This window comes from Hippocampus guttulatus, chromosome 12, assembly GCF_054856545.1.
Source record: "Hippocampus guttulatus isolate MCC_2025c chromosome 12, RoL_Hgut_1.0, whole genome shotgun sequence".
NCBI classification, from domain to species: Eukaryota; Metazoa; Chordata; class Actinopteri; order Syngnathiformes; family Syngnathidae; genus Hippocampus; species Hippocampus guttulatus.
This window is the reverse complement of record NC_141272.1, coordinates 1,328,573-1,350,239: the sequence shown is the minus strand read 5'-3', so window position 1 is coordinate 1,350,239 and position 21,667 is coordinate 1,328,573. Positions and strand designations below refer to the sequence as shown.

At 48.7% G+C, this 21,667-nt stretch overlaps 1 protein-coding gene across 1 annotated transcript in view; it reads right to left on the bottom strand.

Moving 5' to 3' along the window:
* LOC147196892 (neurobeachin-like) overlaps positions 1-21,667 on the bottom strand; it is a 160,957-nt gene that overhangs the window by 84,826 nt on the left and 54,464 nt on the right. Inside the window, exons 30-36 of the mRNA XM_086124702.1 lie at positions 18,774-18,916; positions 16,537-16,669; positions 14,716-14,843; positions 10,893-10,954; positions 7,288-7,352; positions 4,595-4,703; positions 2,047-2,213 (exon numbers count right to left, since the gene is read on the bottom strand). Of these exons, the coding sequence (XP_085980828.1) occupies positions 2,047-2,213; positions 4,595-4,703; positions 7,288-7,352; positions 10,893-10,954; positions 14,716-14,843; positions 16,537-16,669; positions 18,774-18,916 (807 nt within the window). The remainder of the gene's footprint in view (positions 1-2,046; positions 2,214-4,594; positions 4,704-7,287; positions 7,353-10,892; positions 10,955-14,715; positions 14,844-16,536; positions 16,670-18,773; positions 18,917-21,667) is intronic.

The window sequence follows — 21,667 nt, the reverse complement described above, 5'->3', positions numbered from 1 at the left end:
GCGGCATAAATGGGAAAGTTAATGTAGCATTGAATAAGACTGAGCTGCCGTGCATGCGACGTCGCCCCGAGCACTCGGTGGCATATTGCGTCATTTTTCTTCAACAGCAGGTTACCATTAAATTTGAATTTGCTGGGTTTTTTTTGGCGGTGCCATTTACAACACGGCCGTCTTTTGTATCAATGCTTTGCGTCAGACACAAAGCGAGAGAGGGAGCGAGAAAGAGAGAGAGATCCATAAATATTTGAACGGGAGCCCAGAATCCAGTACGAGGTTTTTTTTCTGTCCTAACCGCTCCCTCAGAAGGTTCAGGGTGTTTCGTGGAAACGTTTGCAGCCATAACAAACACAACTTGTTCAAATTCAGTTTTTCATGAGACGAAAATGAAGTGTAAAACAAGCTCACACCGGATCATGTGTAATCACTCATCGAGGCTACTCGTCATCATCCCAATAAGTGATCAGACTGGAGGCTATCAACGATCCACTGAACACATAAAAAATATGATCATTATTGTAATTAGATGACGAGTGTAATGGACAGCGTTGGCGACCAAGCACTACACAAACAACAACGCACAACTGCAAATATGCAGGGGTTCACAGTACAATGATGTAATCATTTTAATCATCTGTAGAACACAACGGAAACTATTAGGTGAAAAATGCAGCGATATAATTGTGCTCTTTCTGTGATGACGAAAGATGGTGGCCAAAGGCCCTCCTCCATCTAAACCCCCCCCCCCCCCCTCCAACACTTGCTCAATGATAGGGTAGGAAATTGATAAGAAATTTGTGAATCCGATTCCTTCTTGAGCCTCTTACCAATTGTCATTGGGTGAGGGAATGAAATACAGTAATACAAATATGACATCATACCGACATCATACTGTGCAGATAGCTAGCGAGTTAATTACACTGAGCTTGCCAGCGGTCTGCCTATCTAGCCAGACCGCTAGCAAGCTCTTTAGCTAGATCGATAGCGAGGTAGACAGATAGCTAGCTAACTAGTGATATAGATAGCTATCTAGCTAGCTAGATAGATAACTAGCTAGCTAGAGAGCTAGTTGAGGATCTATTTGTATTTTTTTGGACTACTCTTGCGAACTACGAAATGAATAATGATGAAACCAATTGGCAGAGGAAACAAACATAACATGTGTGCTCAGTTTGTCCAAGACGAGTGCTTCTTCTTGATCTTTCCACTTTGCTGCCCGGCGGCAAAGAAGTGGAACGAGCGCTTATTTTAACAAGACCCGTGGGGGGTCGAAAATAGGAGGGAGGCAGTCCGAAACGACCGCCAGGTGCTGGTGTGCGTTGCTGAACAGGTCAATGAATGCCTGGACAGAACCCCCCCCCCGCCAACACACACACACACACACACACACACACACACGAACACACCCGCCAAACTGTCGGATGAGTGGCCAATCAAGCCCCCCCCCCTGGGGGCAAAAGGCCGTTCTGTGCTGTAATTGTGTTTGCTGACCCAGGAGGATTTCGGGAAAAATGACATAAACCGGCAGCCTCATCCCATCAAAGCAGAGTTATGAGGAAGCTTCTCACTCATCGGGTTGCTTTGTAATCTTCCAACTCTTTATAACCTTGACTCAATTGAACCTCCTCAGCCCCCAAAACTCAGCTGGGTAATTTAAGTTTGTTTTTTTTTGTTTGTTTTATTTTGGAAATGGGACCCCCCCCCCCCCGATGTTTTATCACTTTTTTTTTTCAGACCAAGACCACGAAACATATTCACTCGAGTACTCACAAATAACACGATCACTTAAGATAAATACAATTTGAATTAACACACTGACAAATAATTGTGAATGAGGACCTTTCTGTCTTCCTGACACAAATTATGAATTACCCGATACCTTGAAATAAGGCCAGTATCGGCCTGATACCGATACCTAGTATCGGTACTTGCCCATCCCTAAAAAAAAAAAAAAAAAAACAAAAACCCCGAAATGTTTTGGTGGAATATCAGTTTGGTACATCCCCACAGACAAAAACTTTTGTCACTGCTTTGAATTTCCATGCTCACCTCTGGCCCAGCGTCCCCCAGGCGCCATGTTTGTTGGTGAGAATGTTGACGATCTTCTGCCGCAGTTGACTGGCCGTCACGTGATCCCGATGCTTGGCGGCGCCGATCAGGTGGTCGCACATGGTCTCTTCCTCTCGTCTCTCGGCAGCGTACTGGCTGCAGTTCGACTGATTTCATGAGGGGAAAAAAGGGAAAGCTCATTCAACATCGTTTCAAATCAATATGCATGTACGCATGTTTTTTTTTTTTTCATGTCTAATTGGGTCAGTGACTCTGAAAACCGGGTTAGGGTTTACGTCTTCCCAATAAAACAAACATCGACATATTACTCCTTCCGAGCTTTGGGCCGAAGCGAGGCTCTGATATGATTATGACGCATCATCACATCGATTTGACATCCCTGCATGATAAAGTTTAGTTTTACCTCTCAAAGAAATGGTATACATTATTCTTACAGAAATGAAGTCTTCTTTTGCATATGCATTTTTTTATGCTTCTAATATGTGTGTCAAACGTGTGTTGTAATATTTTTAAAGCACGTGGGAGGAGTATTTTTAACCCTTGTGCAATTTTTAGAAAATGAGGCAGTTCCACTTAGCACACGTAAAACAACTCTTGGGATGGACTGCCTAGTCATTTCCAAAACAGAACTTGTTTGTGTTTGTTTGTTTTACGGTAAACTCCCGCCATATCCATGCAGACGGTGGCAATGCCGCTTGAGGAACATTGCCAGATCGGCATACACGCGTCCTCCAATGGCGCATTTGTCACACTGACGAATGCCCCGGCTTGAGTCAACACACTTGAGCGCGCCGAGATATTAGCAGACAGTGCGGGGATATATTGGGGCTCCCTCGGAGGAGAGCCGTAAATCACCGGTCGGTTGGAGGGGCGGGGGCGGGGGCGGGGGCTCCCGGCTAGGCGGGTGGGGCTATTAAGACCAGAAAGGAAAATAGTTTAATAGAGCCGCGAGGACCGTCAGCTGTCAAGGACGGAGCAGAGCTACATATCACCGCGCCGAGTCTATTATTGGCCCCCTTTTGAAGAGGAAATAGGCTCTTTTCTGTCAGGCAAAATAACAAGGCGGACGTACAAATCGCCGGCGTTGGGCCGAAACCTCTTATGTCACAATTTTGGTCAATTTCCTATTGCCATCAAATAACATTTGAAAAATACGAGACAAACTAAAAATAAACTTGCAAGTTATTTTGGGAAAAAAAAAAGTCCCAGACAGTCGAAACTGAATCACATTTTTAACAGCAATACAACATGAAACATTATAAATGAATACAACATGTGTGTGTGTGTGTGTGTATATATAATTGAATATGAAAATTGTCAACGATTTTATTCCAGTGGGGTTTTTTTTAAGAAGAAACCTGAAGTTAAGTACAAATGAAAATGTGAGAATCACAGATAGCTGCTGTTCTTAGTTGGAGCTTTTATTTTAATCTTATCGTGCTTACTTTAAACTCGAACTATCAATCTTTGAACGTGAATGATTTCATGTCAAGTGCATCCTGTAGGAGTGCGTAAACCTAACCCAGAGCGACCCGAGCTCTTTGCCGCTTGAAGGCGATTGTCTTATGAAGGCCTCCCGGAGGGGGACGGCGGCTGATCTTCAAAATCTAATTTGCTAACAGAAGCCGGGAGCTAATTGAATTTCCCGCATCAATTTTAAAATCTGTCAGATATTATACTTGAACGTATCGCTCATCAAGAAGGTAACTCGATCCGCGCGCGGTCACGTGACGCGTCGCGGCAAATATCCTTTATATGCGTCGCGCCACGCCGCCCCTCACGCCGTCTTCATTGTAAACGCGTCTTATGGGTGTCCCGAGTCTTTGAAGAGGTACGGCGGGGATAATAAAGTGTTAGCTGTCTGGCGTTGGCAGACAGAACGGATGGGGCCAGGTACACTCGCCCCCCCCCCCCACCCCCTCCGCCCCCCTCTCAAAACCTTCCCCCGTCTTCTTCTGACATTGCACATCCAGACGTCTGCGGCAGTTTATCAGGCGGGTCAAGGATCCCGGGCCGAGTGTAAATCAAGCAGCTGTTGGAGGACGGCTGCTGTTGGCAGATAAGAAAGTCATCACTCCCCGCGCGCGCTCGCCGCTAACGGTGGTGACGCGCTGCGGGTCTCGCCGTGTGCTTGCTCGTAGGACGCGCGCCGATACAAATATTCACACACGGCGACAACTGCCTCGATATTTAACACGCATCGAACCTAACCCTCAATCCTATCAATCCCACCTAGCGGCTAATACTAGCAACCTCACCTTACCTAGCTAACGTACAGTAGCTGAGCTAACTACATACACACCTAGCGATCAACCCAAACACCATTTTGAATTGGCTAGCGCCTAAGCCATCCGGTTACCGAGCAATTCTATCTGAGCCAATCCGTCTTTTCTACCTACCCACTGTACCACGTGTATTTACTTGAATGTATTTTGAGTGCAGGTCTTTTTGTGTCATGTTTATGTCACTTCTTATTTCCTGGGAGTCCATCCAACAGCCGATGCTCTTTTTTGTTTAAAGGTAGTACCTCAAACTCGGCGTGTTTGTGGACGTCCTCGGCTCGTTGTCTGTTCAGGATGAACTCTGCCTCGTTGGCCACCCGGACGATGTGGTCCTTCATGGCGTGACACAGCAACCTTCAGAGAATAGACAAGTCAGATACGAGACGCGTACGACGCTCGGAAATGCATCATTTGGCTTCTTTGACAGGGTCAAGACTTGCAAGAAGCATTCGCAAATGCCTCCGCGGCTTCAAAGGAGGAAAACGCACCCGAGCCATCGTGGCGCATTTTACACGTCATTAGGCTGGCTTTGTTTTAATTAAAAGCTCTCGATACAGTCCGTAATTTTGCCTGCTGTCCCACCAAGACGCCGGGCTTGAGCACGCAGAAATAAAAGACGTCCGTGGGCGATTTGGACAGCTGTTCTGCTCTGAAACTAATGGAGCACGGATGGGCTCTCGTGAAAATTCCGTTGGAAAGAATGCAAATCGTGAAGCCATTTCTGAAATGCTTATTTTGCAAACGCAGCCCGGAACGTGAAAACACGACAAATTACAGTCAATTACTTAAATTGTTGCGAGAACCAAATTGCACTGACAATTCTTGTACAAAAACATCCGTCACCCTCATTTGCTTCGTTGTAGGACGGAAACCACCAAACGTTTGGGGTCAGGCCACCTTATTTGATGTTTGGTGATGAGTTGCTTTCATTGCTCCTAATTTGTTTTGGATTTCAGTGTTGGGAAGCAAATATGATCAATGGAGTTGAGGAGTTCCATTTGGACAAAAGTAGTGCTTTGCAGCCGTATTGTGGCATCTCCAGGCAATTGTAATCCTTTGAGACTCTCAAACTTTTCCCGTGAGGGCCAAATAACTTTTCCCTTCTCTGACAGGGGGCGGGGTCAGTTTGAAATGAAAAGTGTGGGCCGTACCTGGCCTGCGTGCCATAGTTTGGGAACCGCTGCTTTAGAGTGACATCACTCCTCACTGGACATTTTTTTTGTATGATTCTTTGATTCTTCGAAATTCTTGTCAGCTCAAATGAAACGGTGCCCCCACTTTTGAATCGTAATCTTAACCAACGAACAATAACACCGCGGTCGGCGCAGTGCGCCGCCACCGCCAACTCTTTGTCCCGGCGCCAACGGGACGGGAGAGGCTGGCCACACAGGATCACTGGTAGGGGAGGGGGCGGGGGGGGGGGGGGTGACCAGTCCAGATGGGTCAGCAGATGGGCGAGGAGACTGAGCCGCTCCTGATCTGCTCAACGGAACACCGCGCCATCCCTCCCAGCTCAAGTCTGGGCCACGCCCACAACAGCAGGCGGGAAGGAGGACAGCGCCACAACGAGGCAACGAGGTGGACATCACAAGCGGCTGCGATCGAGCGAGTAGCCTTCCTTATATGCTTCTTAAGGACAGAATTTCTAGGCGCGGCCCAGGCATTGAGGAGGTGCGCTCTGGTCGCCTCAGTATTGCATCTCTGCTTTTGGCAGACGATGTGCCGTTGGCTTCTTCGGGCCGGGATCTCCGACTCTCAATGGAGCGGTTCGCAGCCGACTGTGAAGCAGGTGGGATGAAAATCAGCACCTCCAATTCGGATTTCAGATTAGGGTGAAGTGCCCCCTCCGTGTCGGGGAGGAGATCTTACCCCGAGTGGAGGGGTTGAAGTATCTTGGGGTCTTGTTCACGAGGGAGGGCAGGACGGAGCGGAAGAGGGACAGGCGGATCGGTGCAGCGTTTGCGGTGATGCCGACTTTGCATCGGTCTGTCGTGGTGAAAAGGGAACTGAGCCAAGAGGGAAGCTCTCAATTTACCGCTCGATCTACGTTCCTGCCCCCCCACCTTTGGTCACGTGACCGAAAGAACGAGATTCCGGGAACGAGATTTCGGACACGAGTGGCCGAAATGAATTTCCTCCGCAGGGTATCCGGGTTCTCCCTTGGAGATAAGGTGAGAAGCTCGCTCATTTGGGAGGAACTCAGAGTGGAGCCACTTCTCCTCCACGTCGAGAGAAGCCAGATGAGGTGGCTCGGGCATGTGATGAGAATGCTTCCTGAACGCTTATCTCGTGAGGTGTTAGGGGCACGTCCCACGTTAGGAGGCCTCAGGCAGGACCCGGGCTGACCTGGGAATGCCTTGGGATCCCCCCGGGAAGAGCTGGAAGAAGTGACTGGGGAGAGGAAAGGCTGGGCTCCCCTGTGACACCACCCCGGATAAGCGGTGGACAATGGATGGATGGATCTGGAACGAATTCAACAAGCTGGAAAACTCACTCTTGACATTCCAAATAAAACCAGCGCAAAATTCCCCCCCCCCCAGACACCAGTTTCAGCCGGCAACGTGATATTGGGTGGACACATCTAACACAAGGAAACAGAGCATAAGTCGGGCCTTTTGGTTCCACCATTCAAGCAACTCCTACTTGGGAATTTGCCCCAATCTGAAGCAGATACTCGCCACAGATGGATGAGGGATTTTTTTTGGGGTCTAAGACCTCTAAAGCGGATTCAATCAATATTTGGCGTCCAAATCTGAAGACCATTTCAAAAACAGCGCTCGCAGCTTGAATGAATGACTTGATTGAGATGCTCCTGCCTTGGGCTGGCGCTCGGGTTGCCCTTCCCCCCCACGGAATCGAGCGTCCAGATGAGGTGACATTGCTTGGCATCGATACGGAAAAATTCAATGAGGCTCGTTGCGCGGCGAGGATTGCGTACCTTCCTTCGTTGATGAGCTCAATGAAGGCCAAGCCGGCGTTCTTCTGGATGGAGTTCTGCCACTCCTGACAAGAAAACAAGCAAATGTTCAAAGTCAACTGCGTCGCAATGGCACATTTCTCAGAGCGTCGGCCCCCTTGCGTAAGAAAGGAAAGAGCGTCGAGTTCACTGACAAGACAATGGCGGCGGTGAGAAGCTGCGAACCACATGTGTGATCGCGCCGTCCCGCTCGGTGAAAAGATCTGTAAACACTGCGCAGACATAATTGCGGGATGAAACCGTATCCTCCCGCTTTTTAATGCGGCCATTTCCTCCGGCCTGCGCAGTGACAGATTAGCGAGCGAGTTGAGCCCCCCCCCCCACCTCCCCAACCCCTCCAGACCCCCACCTAGCCTGCCTGACTTGCTATTCGCCGTCTCTGGAAATGATTAGAAGACCGTTCCCCCTCGCTGTGGGAAAGCCGGCTCTCTCCCGTAAAATCACGGCGGGGAAAGAAAGCGGTTACGGGAACAAATTCGGATCAGATCACTGAGCTCATTGAAGATGTTTTCTGTCAAAGATTTGCGCGATTGCGCGTAGCATCGCCCACGCATGCGAGCGAGATTTTTTTTTTCTCGTCTTACCCGACACTAACACGGCGGCGCACACGCCGGTGACCCGCGCACGTGTTTAGTCCAGGAGACGATGCAAACAAACTGCTGAGCATCTGGTCTCCAAATGTTCCCTGTGCCCCCCCCCCCTCAACCTCTACATAACTCGCACCCCCCCCTTTTTTTTTTCCTGTGATACAGTATCTGTAAAACGCTGTGGATTTGGACGGGGGTCGGGCCCCGGCCGGGCGCTCACGTGACAAAAATAAACACAGAAATGGAGGCGCGCGGGACACCTACGGTAGGCGGCTCAGTCGGACAAGGTTTTGATGGACAGGTTTTACATTTCAAGATGTTGATAGAACTTTTCATTTCGTTTGTCGACAAGAGGCAATAGGGGACAGGACTCAAGTATAACGATGGAAGAGAAACCGGCGCGGGGCTATCGGCTAGATCCCCAAAACGTTTTAGTTTTAGTTTTGTTTTTCTTTCACTTGACTTCAAAATAAATTATAATGAATCCAGTGGCTTCTGTGGGTGAGGGGGAAAAAGTTGTACGTCGAGGTAAAGAGGCCACATTAGCCGAGTGGCGTGGAAACGAGATTGGGAACTAATCTGGCAGCCATTTTCTCACAGGTCTGCGTAACATTTTTCAAACATGTCGGTCATGACAGAAAAGTCCATTGACGAGCCAGTCCCTCCGCGATCAAGTCAACTCAACTTGAAATGTCACCACAGCTGCTGACAAAGTGCTGGACATAAAGTAAAAATCTGACATGCAAAAACAACGACAGTTCAAATGATAAACGAAGAAACAAATAAAACAGCAAAAAACACAATGAAATACTAAAACAATGCCGAGTCGAAAGACAAACAATAAAAATGTGTTTTAAGACACCTCTAAAAAAATGGACGACGAGGGGGTCTTGCCCAACTATATAAAAGAAATACAAATAAAAAAGAGAGAGATGGATTTACCAACAGCACCAATTCGCGAGTCCAATTTAAAATCTGTGCTCAATTTCAAACCCAATCATATATTTATATATATTATATCATTTTTTTTTCAAAAGATGTTATTTCAACAAATGACAGTGAATGAATTCCAAATCCCATCACGACCAAAAACCGTATTGTGAAAATTTCAGACAGCAGGACCATCTTCAGCATTTTCCCCATCAATGACAGCAAACAGATATGAACCTCAAATCCCATCACTGGGGTTTTGTTTTTGGATTCCCCCCCCCCCCCCCCGCCCCGCTTTCATCTCGCTGAGATTCAGCAGGGCAGCGAGTATTTGTGAGCGCTTGGATCCGACCTGTCAGAGCGTCCGGAGCCTTTGCTTTTATCTGCTGGCTGATACTCTCCACATCTGGAGGCCTTCCATCACTAAAATCTCCACTGGCTCCGCTCCTTCTCGCCGCCCCCGCCCCCGCCCACTCGCTCCCCTCCTTCCCTCGCGTACACTCAAACTGTTACAAGAAACAGAGCTGCTTGACCTTTTCGCTCGGCCCAGGAAAGCGGAGCGGCGTCGGCGTTTGCGCAACCGTGACGGCCGCCATTAGTATGCAAGAATAAGAGGAGGCGGGTCATTAGCGCTAATTCATGCAGGAAAGTGACAGGCCACTAAACAGTGAGGGTTCAAGGGTCAGCAAAGCACCCCGCTAGCTGTCCCAATGCATTATTGCAAAGAGGGGGAGGGGGGGGGGGTGCATTTGCTGCTTTGCACGATTGATCAAGTTGGTGCATGTCCTCGGTTGACGGGATTGTTGTTTGGCATTCGCAAACATAGCCTATGAAAGGACATTGTGGCACATTTGCTGAAAAGCTCCCCTATTTAAGATTCCGGTGCCATCTGGTGGCATCTTCGTGCCAAGGCAACATGTTGAAGTGAGTTGAGGAGTTTCATCTCATCATCGGTCATGCTTGCACCGCCATCTTGTGGCATCTATAGGCCATTACAAACCTTTTTGGGTGGAGCGTCAACTACTTGTGGGCTTTCCCGTACAGGCAATCAATCCCCTTTTTTGCTAGTGGATTCGGGACCGAGCAAAAACCATCATACTGCGTCTATTTTTGTCATGTTCGGCGGTTGCTAATGGCGACAGCAGTGGTGGCACACCCGTCGGTGGCCGGTCTCTGTGCGAAAGGACGCGCGGCTCTTCTAGTAGGCGGGGCCTCAACCTGAATTTCATCCTCAGAGCCCCTAATGGCAGAAAGCTCTGGAGCGGCCGAAATGCTATCTGAGGATCCAGGGAGAATCATGAAGGGGTTCAGACCCGGCGCGCTCTCACGTGCAATAAATCCAAATGTCCAGCAGAAAAAGCAGCAGAAAGGGGAGCCCCTCAGAGAACTTGAAATAACTCAACATCGGCTGTCCCATTTGGACGGGGTTTTTTTTTTTTTTTTTTTGGTTGGAGTCTGAATGACAGCTCCCGTGGAAGCGAGGCCAGGCACCCCGGCGGAGAGAAGACGTCGGTGGCTGAGCCGATCCGCCCTCTCGTGTCTGGATCCACCAAAGAGGCTCCAAGTAATGGCTTCCTTATGGCCGTCCCGATGCGAGACTGATGGGCTGACAGAAGGTATGTTAAATATCTCCCTTCTTACTGCTACATTGGGGCTCCGACCTTGCTTAAAACAAGGGCTTAACAAGAGCCTCGCAGGGTCAGTTCCGAGGTAATCAGTCAGTCGGGTGAGGGCTGGGGAGGGGGGGGGGGGGTGAGGCCAGGCGAGAAAGTCGCTGCTGCTGCCGGTTGTCAGCGGCAGGAACTTTTGACAATCAACAAAAGCACGCTATTCGCCATGCGGCACACATACTGGAGACCGTTTTATTTCACCCTCTTGTTCGGTTTCAGGTCAAAGCTTCTGCGGTTAAAAGTGAAGAGGATACATACGCATTGCATGACCTTATTAATGATGGCAAATATGAAGCTAGCCACCAGAGGCGAGTATGTGCGGTTGGAAGCGCATACCTCGGGTCAATCGATCCCCGAGACAAGTGGAAGGCAAACTTACTTGAGAACAAAGCAGCATCACCAGCTCCACCACCGACGTGCTTGACTTCATGCACACCAGACCTGGAGAGACAACGGGGGGGAAAAAAGAATAAACACGCAGTTAGCTTCTACAGATTGCGTTTTGCTTTTTTTTTTTGGATGCAGTGTTGTAGAAGCTAGACGACACTTTGTCAACAGCACAGCGTGCGCAACATACTTTAATATTTTATGAAGCCGACACGAACTCCAAAATATTGAGCTCAAATGTCAATCTCTCTCCAATTCTTCGCCAATTCTAGACCAAGTCTGGAAAAGACGTTTAAAAACGTCATTGGGAGTGAATGAGTTAAAGGCCACCGAGACTGGAAGAAAGTTGTCGTCGTCTCCGGAATGACAGGCCGTCACTCAGAGGAGAGCGAACACGTCGGCTCCTTGGTAAAGCCGCAAGGCTGCGCCGCGATGGCTTCATGCGGCCCGGCCGGCGTCAGCAGCGCCCACTTGTGGCACTTTTGCAAATATCGGCAGTGTTTCTGTTTGCTGGACTTGGTTGGTGGCGTTGCCCCGCCAGGCAGGGTCGCCGTCATCGTGTCTGCAAATTGGCCGAAGACAATTATCGATATTGATCGAATTAATAATTAATTAACAGGTTGCGAAAAATAAAGTGACCTTGACTTTCTGTTTGTATTCGCGAGTGCCTTTCCCAATTGCACGGTTTGAAAACATCCAATAAAATTTCATGCAATGAAATTAATTGTCTTGCCTTCAAGTTCACATCTTTGCAGTTTTTTTTTTGGGGGGGGGGGCTTTTTTTAATCACGCACTTTGACTTTTTTTTTCTGACACAAAGCTATTTTTCAGTGGACACCGCTGGCGTCTTCTTACCAGCACGCACTTTCGTAGTGCCGCTGGGTCGAAAAAAAAGGAGTTTGGTTTTGACGGCAACGTGAACGGATGGTGGCCAGATGTGAAGTTCGCCGCCACCATCTAGCGGCGGCGCGTCCCAAGCCAAACGCTTCAACGAAGCCGTCCCTTTTTTTGGCCTGGCCGAGGCGGCCCCAAAGGAGCATACCGTAAAGACTCTGAGACCGGGTGACCCTTCTCTCTCCTACACGGGGGCGCCGCCGCCGTCGACCTCTTGTTACGGCGCTGACACGCCGCGCCGTAAGTCAGCGCCGTGTGACGCGGGAGTCGGGCGGTCGTCTGACCTCGGCCTCGCGCCGGTAGACAAACTAAATGCGTTCTCTCGAAACAGGGAGCTGCCAGTCTTTTCGGCGTAAACGGCGGCCTGGGGCGAATGCGGCATTGTGGGGGTCGACGTCTCGGGCGGGCGGCCGTCACAACAGCGGCAGTGTTGGCGCGCCGGCCACCGGCTCCCGCTCGGCCGCAGCTCAGCGTGATTGCAACAGAGACCGCATGTCTGCGGGGGGGGGGCGCGGTGGGGAAGTGAGAGGTCAGGGTGAGGCAAAAAAAAAAAAAAAGGGCACCAAGGAGCACAAGGGGGGCTCGACCCCGGATAACGTTAGGAGTGATGGATGGCTCATAATTACGAGTAAAGGGTGCGCCTGTGCGCCGCCGCCGCCGCACAGTGTTCCAACTGTGCGATCCAGAGTGGTGGAGAAAGACGGAAGGAAGTTGGAAGGGACCTCCATCAACAACTGCAAAGATTAGCGCAAAAAATATTTGAATTTGAAGGCGATAAGAGGGCCGCAATCGCTGCGTGCCGTGTCGCTGCTAACTAGCGGCGCGAGGAGGCGATCAACTAACTCGGCGCTGCTTCACGTTGTCAGCCTACTGACAGATCCGAGGGGAAACACACATACTCAGATTTGTCCGGGCGTTTTTTTTTGTGTTTTTTTTTTGCTAGCCGCAACAGGCAGGAACACAAACCAGCGGGATAATAAACGCTTCGATTGACTTTAGGGTGAGGGTTGGAGTTTGAAATATGTGAGAAGAAACGTGCAAAGACAGATCAATTCAGCTTCGGTGAAGTGTGTTTCGCGTTTCTTGGGCTACAAGGTCTCCGCCGTGCGCATGCGGGAGCTGCACACGGAGCAAGCCGGCGGGCAGAAACCGACGAATGAGATCGGCTTGTGACAGAGATGGGGAAAAAAAAATAAATAAAGTATGCAGGACGTGTTTTGGGATGAGAAATGGAATTCAAAATGGGACTGCCAAAATGCAAGAAAAAATGTGTTGGGTTCTGCTGTTGAGTACTGGAAGCCTGCAACTTCTCTTCAGCACAATGACTTGAATTCCAGCCGTGCCCCCCCCCCCCCCCCCGTTCCAAGTCAAATGACCTCATTCGCTGCCGTCTCTCGGGCCAACTGGAATCCAAATGTAGGAATATTTTCCTCAAGAAGCTTTTAAACTTTTAGACCGGTAGTCTGTGCAATTCAAGCTTCCGCAAAACTCTCATGACAAACACAAACCAGTAGATGGCGCCACTGGAGTGGAGTTGAGGGGCTGAATATTGGCTTGTCACATTCTTGAGGGAGAGAAATGATAAGACGGTGGAAGAATGCTCCGCTCCTTCGGGACCTTTGGAACGCTCTATTTGGATAATAACATTTCCATATGAATGCGGTTTGCATTGAGATGTAGCTCCTCCTTCCAGAATTTTTGACTGATTCTAATCATCCCAAATTCAAGCTCCACAAGATAAATGTTCAATATTTCAACAATGCAATTAATCGCACAGGATTTCAGTGCCAAGTCGGCGCTTCAGCATTCACGCACTATTTCTACCGAATTTCTCGCTGGATTAAGCTCGTTCCCTTGGTGCGCTAATCCCCGTTTACACGCGCGCACATTTATGTCAGAAGATCATCAACAACTGCAAATAATTCTGAGAACCCCGAAGGTACACCTCACGGGGCACTGTGGGTTGAGGAAGGCCAGTTTAAGAGCAACCGTTTCCACGTTTGCCCTCCAGCAAGCAAAACAAGAGCGTGAAAACAAACGCCATTTATTCAATTGCCATTGTTCAATTCCGCTGTCTGTCTGTCCAGCTGAAAAATAAACGGTGAAAAATGGAATAACTTTGAATGGGGATCAAACGTATTGATTTCAAGGCCATTCTTGAACTCAACGCGGCACACAAAGAAGCTCGACAAAATGGGTCAAGTGGCATCCTTTCTCTCTGGCGGCGCTTATTTTTAGCCGACATTCAATCGCCGCACTCCAGCTGATATTGGTTTAGCTTTGTGCTAAACAGAGAAAAATATTCCGATTCAGGCAGTATTTAAAGGACACGCATTCATCCCCATCTGGGACGACACGCAGATAAAACGTCTGCAAGCATTCACACAAGCGGGGTGGTAATAGCCGTCTGTGAAAAGAGGCCAAGCAAAAGCAAGTTTTACACACACACACACACAAATGGCTGCTTCTAAACTAAAATCACCAAATTTCATTTCAATTTTCGAACATGGAAAGTTTTCCGTGCGTCCTATTACGATGTGTGCACGTTGGCAGTATAAGACAAGCAAATAGACCATCCTGAAGGCTCAGCTCCTCCCTTGGCTTCTCAGTACAACAGTCATTTTAGTCGTTCTGGGCAAACCTCCGGTGATCAGAACACTGCCGCATGAACGCGCATCGTTAGCCGTGTGCTAGCAAATCTTTTTCGTCAATTCTCTCTTTCTAAAAATGTGTCTGTAAGCAAGGCCGTGTGGATCCGCACCACATGCACGGATCCGCTACTCAAATCCCATCCGTCAATTTTTGGAAAGTGTAATTTGATAGCTGGCTGATGAAGTACTGCCTCCCCCCCCCCCCCCCCAATGAAAATTCATGTGTTGCATCTTGTTTAAAAAAAATAAATAAATAAAATGTGGGCGTACCTTCAATGAGCAGCTCCTGTCCGTGACTGCCCAGCAGGGTTCGCGACAGGAAGGGCGCAAAGTCCACAAAGATTTCCCTCAGCAGTGGGGCGACCTTCTCCAACGCTCGCTCCAGTTTGGAGGTGATACTGCAAAGGCCAACGTGGCAACATTTAAAATATGGACTAAAAAAAAAAAAATTGTCCGTTTTTGTGTCTTTGTGTAAATTTCGGAAAATAACCATTTGTTTTGTTTCATAATACGGTCATAAAATATCAAATAAACAATCGGACAGGACCTTTTTTCATTCGATATTTATCATTAATTTTCATAATGCAACACAAGCAATGCATGAATTTGTTACTTTGTTACTACATCTATTTCCAAAATGAAATGAGAGATTTTTGTTCTTTTGTTGTTGTTGTTGTTTTGTTTTAAACTGAGCCATCATTGAGTGGCCGGCTACGCCAGGTTACGGCGGGCACGGCTGCCATGGCAACTGATCCCCGATTTGTGCAGAGGGACACACGTGAGCGGAGAAAAAGCCCGGCTCTCCGGCGGGACTGTCACAAACTATTAGAGCCAAGGGGAGACGAGGCAAGGGCACTCGGGCACAAAACACACACACACACACACACACACACACACACACACACACACGCAACGCAGACCCACGAGCGGGGCAGGGCGAATTCTCTGCGGAAAAGGCTCAAATCCATCCAAGGCTCATTCCAGACTTGGCTGACACGCCACCACCGAACGAGAACATTTCAAGTAACCCACGCACGAACGACAGAGACATGTTGTGTCACTTCGGGCCTGACCGATTCATCGGTTGGCCCATTTCATGGGTCAATTAGCTCGTTGAAAAATAGCAAAAAAAAAACACGTTCAAAAATATAAATATAATTTTAATTTTTTTTATCACAACAATTACGACATTAGACAAATCCAATGACACCCCCCCCCATACCTCAAAAAATGTTCTGCTTTTTTTTTGTAAAAAAGCTCCAGACTTGCCCCCCCAACGGTGGCATTTTGTGCTTAAGATTTATTTGTTGCTATTTCTGAATATGTTCTGTTGTGAGCGAACGTGGGCTGCACGCGACAGCCCATTTAGCGGTTTAAAAAAAAAAAACATAGTGTGACCCCCCTCACATTTCAGGTTAGGGGCCGGCGGGCTCCGTGTTTAAAAAAAAAAAAAAAAGAAAGAAAAAAAAAGGTTGCTTTGGAGGTATTCAGACTTAGGAGACCTAAACTAAAATGATTTTTTTTTTCAATTATCATCCGACTAAGCAGTTATTCCAAAATATTTTTTTCAAACAGCAAGCAGCTGCAGAAAGCTCCTTAAATTTTTTTTTCTCTTTTGTCCCCATCTTATGTTTAAAATAACAGATCACATTACTGTAGTTTGATTTTGTTGCCGACCTTGCTCCCGTTGAAACATTTTGGATGACATCTTTTAAATAGTAGTCATGATGCTTAGTTCGTGTCCCTGCGCATGTATGCAAGCTGTGCGACTCAAAGCGCGTCGCTATTTCCAGAAAGAGAAGCGAAAACCAGGAGCGACATGAACTAAATCGACAGCATGCCAAATGAAGGTCATCATAAAGAAAGAGTGCGCTGCGGACGCTCGAGCTGGACGAATCAAATGCTACGATGCCTTATGAGAAGATAATTGAACCTTTATCTGTCCCACACCGGGGAAATTTGAACGGCTTTTCTCGAAAATGTTTGATTTCAACAAAGGGTCCATTTCCCCCCCCCCCCCCGAAACGCTGTTGACGAAAATTGCTCTTTCTGCTCGGTGAAAGTTGACTGGAGGATGGTTGTTGCTCGTACCTCATGTTCTCAAGAGTGTCTTCGGGCATGGGCGCCACCGTCTGCACAGCGGGGAGGTTCTTCCTGGTGGCGCCGTTGACGAGGGCGGACGAGGACGACGTCCCGGCGCCGCCGGCGGAGGCGTCGACGGCTCCTGAACGTGGCAAAGACGACAGTCGCCATTTCACATTCCAATTGACAAAAAAAAAGAATAAAAAAAATACAATGAAAGAAGACGTACATGAGGTGTCGTATACACGTGAGCAAAGGGGTTGGGAAAAAAAATGAACTCAACTTCATTTTTTTTTTTCTTTCGGGGCTGGAATGGATGACTAGAATTTCCAAAATGAAGTGATGTGACGTGATGACAAACTCGCAGCCGGATCAGATCTGGATTCAATTTATTTTCAGCAACTTGTTAGCCCGCACATATATTAGAAGTTTTATTCAAACACTCCAGGAGATTTTGACATATTGATCACCCACCCCCCCTTTTTTTTTTTTTTTTTTAAACCCGAATTTAACCGGATCAGATCTGGATTCAACCGACTTCATCGGACTGAAGATGTCCTGACTGACCCCCACATTAACGTCACCTCCAGATGCAGTGAAGTGCTGCAATGGTGCCGGATTTGGAAGACCGCAGCTTGAACGTGAAGAAACGCCAAGCGATCCAGTGCTACCCTGAACCTGAAGCGGCATCGGATGTTTGACATGGTGACAATAAAGCGTGTTGTGCTTTTCGGAAGCGGGGGAAACCCCCAAACAATGTGAGATCATGGGTGGACTGAGGGGTGGGGGTGTCTGCGTGAACGCCTCTGGCTTTTCGCTGCATTGGCCTCATTCCTGTGCAGGCTCAACTGAGGAGAGGGGATTTTTTTTTTGTTGCTAATTTTCTATTTATTTGTTTGTTTGTTTGGACAGCTTCCTGTTAAGTTGCGGGTCAAATCGACCCAGTTAAGACGCTTATCAGCGTGAAATCCAAAGGGCGGCCGGTTAATTTCACATTTTGGCAAAGTGTGCAATGAGGCTGTCGAAAGAAGCCCTTTCGGAGAATTCATCTTGCCCCGGGTCAAAGTGACCCGTTAACAGAATTGCGAGAAACCCAAGAGGATTTGGTGGGGGGCGCAAACAAAAGGTAACGGCGCACCTCGAGGTGAGACAGCGGAGTGAAATGTCAACACGGAAATGTACAGCGCACATCTCGAGCACGGAACACAAGTGCATTCGTGTGGAGGCAAGTGTGTCGCTGGGCTTGCGGGAGGGGGAATTCTGCAGCCTCAAACAAAGCTTGCTATTATCCGGCTCCGTGCGAGACCGCCATGGGGAAGTCTACGGCGCCATCTGGTGGAGTTTAGAAAGAAGGAAAATTTCTTTGGGGAGGGGGGGGGGGCAGAATGGGTAAATGTGGATCACATGGTTGTGTGTAGGTGAACAAACACGTTCACGGGTCAATGTGGCCCCTTTTAAACCAGCCTCCACATTAACAATTGCTCTGAAATGAATCGATTCCACGATCCAAGGAAAACAGATTTTGACTTTTGAAATTGATTTATTCATTTCTTTATGGCTGCACAGCGACTGTATGTGGATTCTTTGCCATAATGGTTCGAATGCTTGACCCCTTGACCACCTGGATGTGCCAAATTTGATTCAAATTGGTGAGAAAGTCAAGCAATGATGTCGGACAGATTCTCACAGAAATTCGACCAGCAGAGATCTGTATTCTGATTTGACCTTTTTTATTTGTTTGTTTGTGCATTCTCACCCACGTTTAACTGGATTGGATCGGGAGTGATTTTGTTTTCATATTTTAATTTGTGGGCCCCCTCTGAGCATTGCAAATTGGAACCAAATCAGAACAGGGAGTTAAGACATTCTGATGACTTTTCCGGTATACGGATTACTATCTGACTTTATCTGGAACCGACCAAGTTTCAAATCGGTGTGACGTGACGGTTTCTGACCCAGCAAATCCAACAGAAACGTTCAAAGGAATTTGTCATGGCGCGTGGACTTGAAAGTGAACTGAATCAGATCTGGATTCAATTGGGTTTGACTGCAAATCCTCTGAGCCGGCACGCCCAATGCAAATTTGATTCAAAGCGGATTGGATGTTTTCAAACAAACGTGCGTCTGGAGTGTGGACTCCAAATGGAACTGGATCAAATGCGGATGGAATTTGCTTGGCCGTTTTCAAAAATGGGACTGGCAAAATAACGGGGAGCGTTCGGGGAGCTGGCAGCAGACGTACGTACCCATGGTGTTGATCGTGCCCTTGGGGTTGCTCGAGGCAGCCGCAAAGATGTTGGGCGTCACCGGGCCGGTAGCGGGGCTGCCCCCCGCCGTAGTGACGGCAAGACCACCCGGGGGCGGCTTCTTGGCGGGCACCACCACGCTCCTGCGGGTACAAACGCCACAACGTCACAATCCGACACGCATCAAGCTAACAGCAAAAATTGTTTTTTTTCAAATTAGTTTTATACACGCCAAATGTCAACGGGTCAATTCGACCCGCGGTATGTTTAGTCTCCCCGCCCCCCCCCTCCCCAAATAAAAATCCAAACATGATATGCTTTGACTACATTTGGATTATAATGCATAGACGGATCTTCCGCATTTCACAAAATGCACGTAATTAAGAGCTCTCCGTTGAAAAAAACGTTTTTAGGAATAAAGCCTCCGTCTTGTTTTTGGTGAACACCGAAGCCTCAATCCATCCATCCATCCAAGGATACACGAGAGAAAGGTCATTTTATGGCCGCCGATCTGTGATGCAATCGCTCGTGACTGGACAATGATCAAAGACGGGAACTTTTGTACTCGGCGCATCTGCGGTTGCTCTTTGGATTTGTGTGGATGTCGGATGACAGCTGATAGCCAGCTGAGGCCCGTTCGGGTCTGTAAGCGAAAGGCCGGCGTCTGTCGGAGGCCCGCCCGTCTCTGGAAATGCTCAAAGCCGGACAACGCACAATCCCTCCGTTTCATGTTGCGTGTTACGGGAAACGCTTGCGATGTGACCCCGGCATGTACAGCCAAGGAGAGAGTACGGCTGGGTGAGATCTGGTCCACCTTTTGTTTGGGTTTTTTTGACAACACATCTCCACCAAATCCTTCGATGAAAAGATAAATGAATTATTTAACAAAGTTTTGCTTTGTCAACACAAGCAACAATTTTAGCGATGAAAACAAAATTTGGTGGACATAAAAGTACGCGTGAAAAAAGTCTCAAAAGGCCATGCTCGAAACAGAACAGGAATCCTACAAAGTTCAATCGGTAGCGCCCCCTGGAAACTTGGAGAGAGGGGGAAAAAAATACATTTCATCCCCCGGCACTTATCAACACAAAATTAACGTGACGTGGATGAGAACAGGCTGCGCAAAAAAAAAAAAAAAAGTCTCGAGGACCCATGCCAGAAATTCAACAGGAAGTCGGCCATTTTGGTTTGAAGTGGCTGAGTCGCCGGCTCGAAAGTTCTCGCAAAAGAGCGCCACTCGGAAGGAAGCGGGCGACGCCGAATTGCGATGCTTTTTGAGCTCACTCTGCGGAAGGCGTTTGACGATCACGGCGTGGGTGCGAGGGTTCGTTGGGCCTACTCCGCTTTTCATTATTCCTCGTTATCTCGTGTTGCTGAAACCCATTCGCAGCGCTGCCTGACAACCGGCTGACGACAAACCCAAAATTGCACTAATTTTGTTTTTCTTCTCCTCGGCGCCGCGGATCAAAACCGCCGACAGCGAGTGAGAGAAGCAGCTTGAAAGCTCGCCAAAGTACGCATCCTCATCTCCAGAGATTTTTTTTTTTTTTGCGCTCTGAAGCTAACTGATGACAAGCATCATTTATCTGCCGGCGCTTTCTTCTGCTCTCCTCATCGACAGCTATCAGAACATTTTTCCCGGAGACGAGGGAACCGCTGGAGGAACGCCGCCCGCCGCCCCCCCCCCACACACCCCGCTCACATTTGACGTGAATAATTCATGAGCCCGCCGCTCATGAATCATGCATGGCTTATCTGGAGCATATTTTATTAATAGGATTGTCTTAATTGAGTTGCGCCGAATAAAGCGGGGATTAATCTGGGAATGAATATTAACGAGGCCCGCGGCGCGCCGTGCGACATATCCGTGTGGGCGCTTCTTTTCGGCGGCGCCCGTTTCACCTCATCCCGGCGTGTTTCCTTTCGTGATACAAAAGGAAGACGGAGAAGGGGGGGGGGGGGGCTGAAATTGAAAGCAATAATCATTTGGCTCCATCGATCGTAAGCCCAAATATGTCACCAGAGGCAACCTCGGGGAGCTCATTCGGAAGGAGGACGGCGATATTTCGACTGGACAAGCACCGCACTCGGACTGGACGACATGCGGGGGGCGGGGGGGGGGGGGGGGGGGGGGTGCAGGGAACCTCAAAGGTTGGGAAAGAGCCCAAGTGAGCTTTTCTCGACTGTCAAGCGGGCGTTGTTGGCACGGAGCCGTTCACCTCGCGCCCATTTTCCTTCCTGATGTCGTCAAATTCAATCCGCGTCCATCCCGACAGCACCAATGAAAGGCCGGCGGCTCATTTGGCTGACGGGTGGCAAACAATCAGACACGCCGAACGGGAGACGCCACACCGAGTCATACGGCGGGACGGCGTGTGCGAAAGGCTTTTCAAAAACGATACTCTCGGCTGTAGAAACTCATTTGGGGCCGTCGCATCGCGTTAGCGCCGTGAAGGCTCAGGCGGACGCGGCCGCGCGGACCGCTTCTGTTTAATCTGTCATCAACACCCTGGAGACCCCCACCACCTTCATACACCCCCCCCCCCCAAAACCGATTCATCAGGCTCACCTCGCAGGCCGCGCATGCATTACAAGCCCCGCATTGTTGCTCGCGCGTCAGGATGGCCCACGAATCGGTTAGGGGTTTCGGGTTTACGCGGGCCAATCTTGCATTTTCTTTGGCCTTCGTGTTGAAAGCGCACTCGAATGACAGGTGGAAAGGACTCGAGTCACGGGACTCCACGTAGACTCGCATTCAAGCTACAAAAAAAAAAAACCGAACAGCCGCCGGGGAGATTGTCATCTGGCGGCCTGAAGATGTCCACATTTCAGTTTACAAAAATTGGAGGATTACACGTTGTGGTTTTCTAGCTAATCTTTGCCTGGTGAGCCTT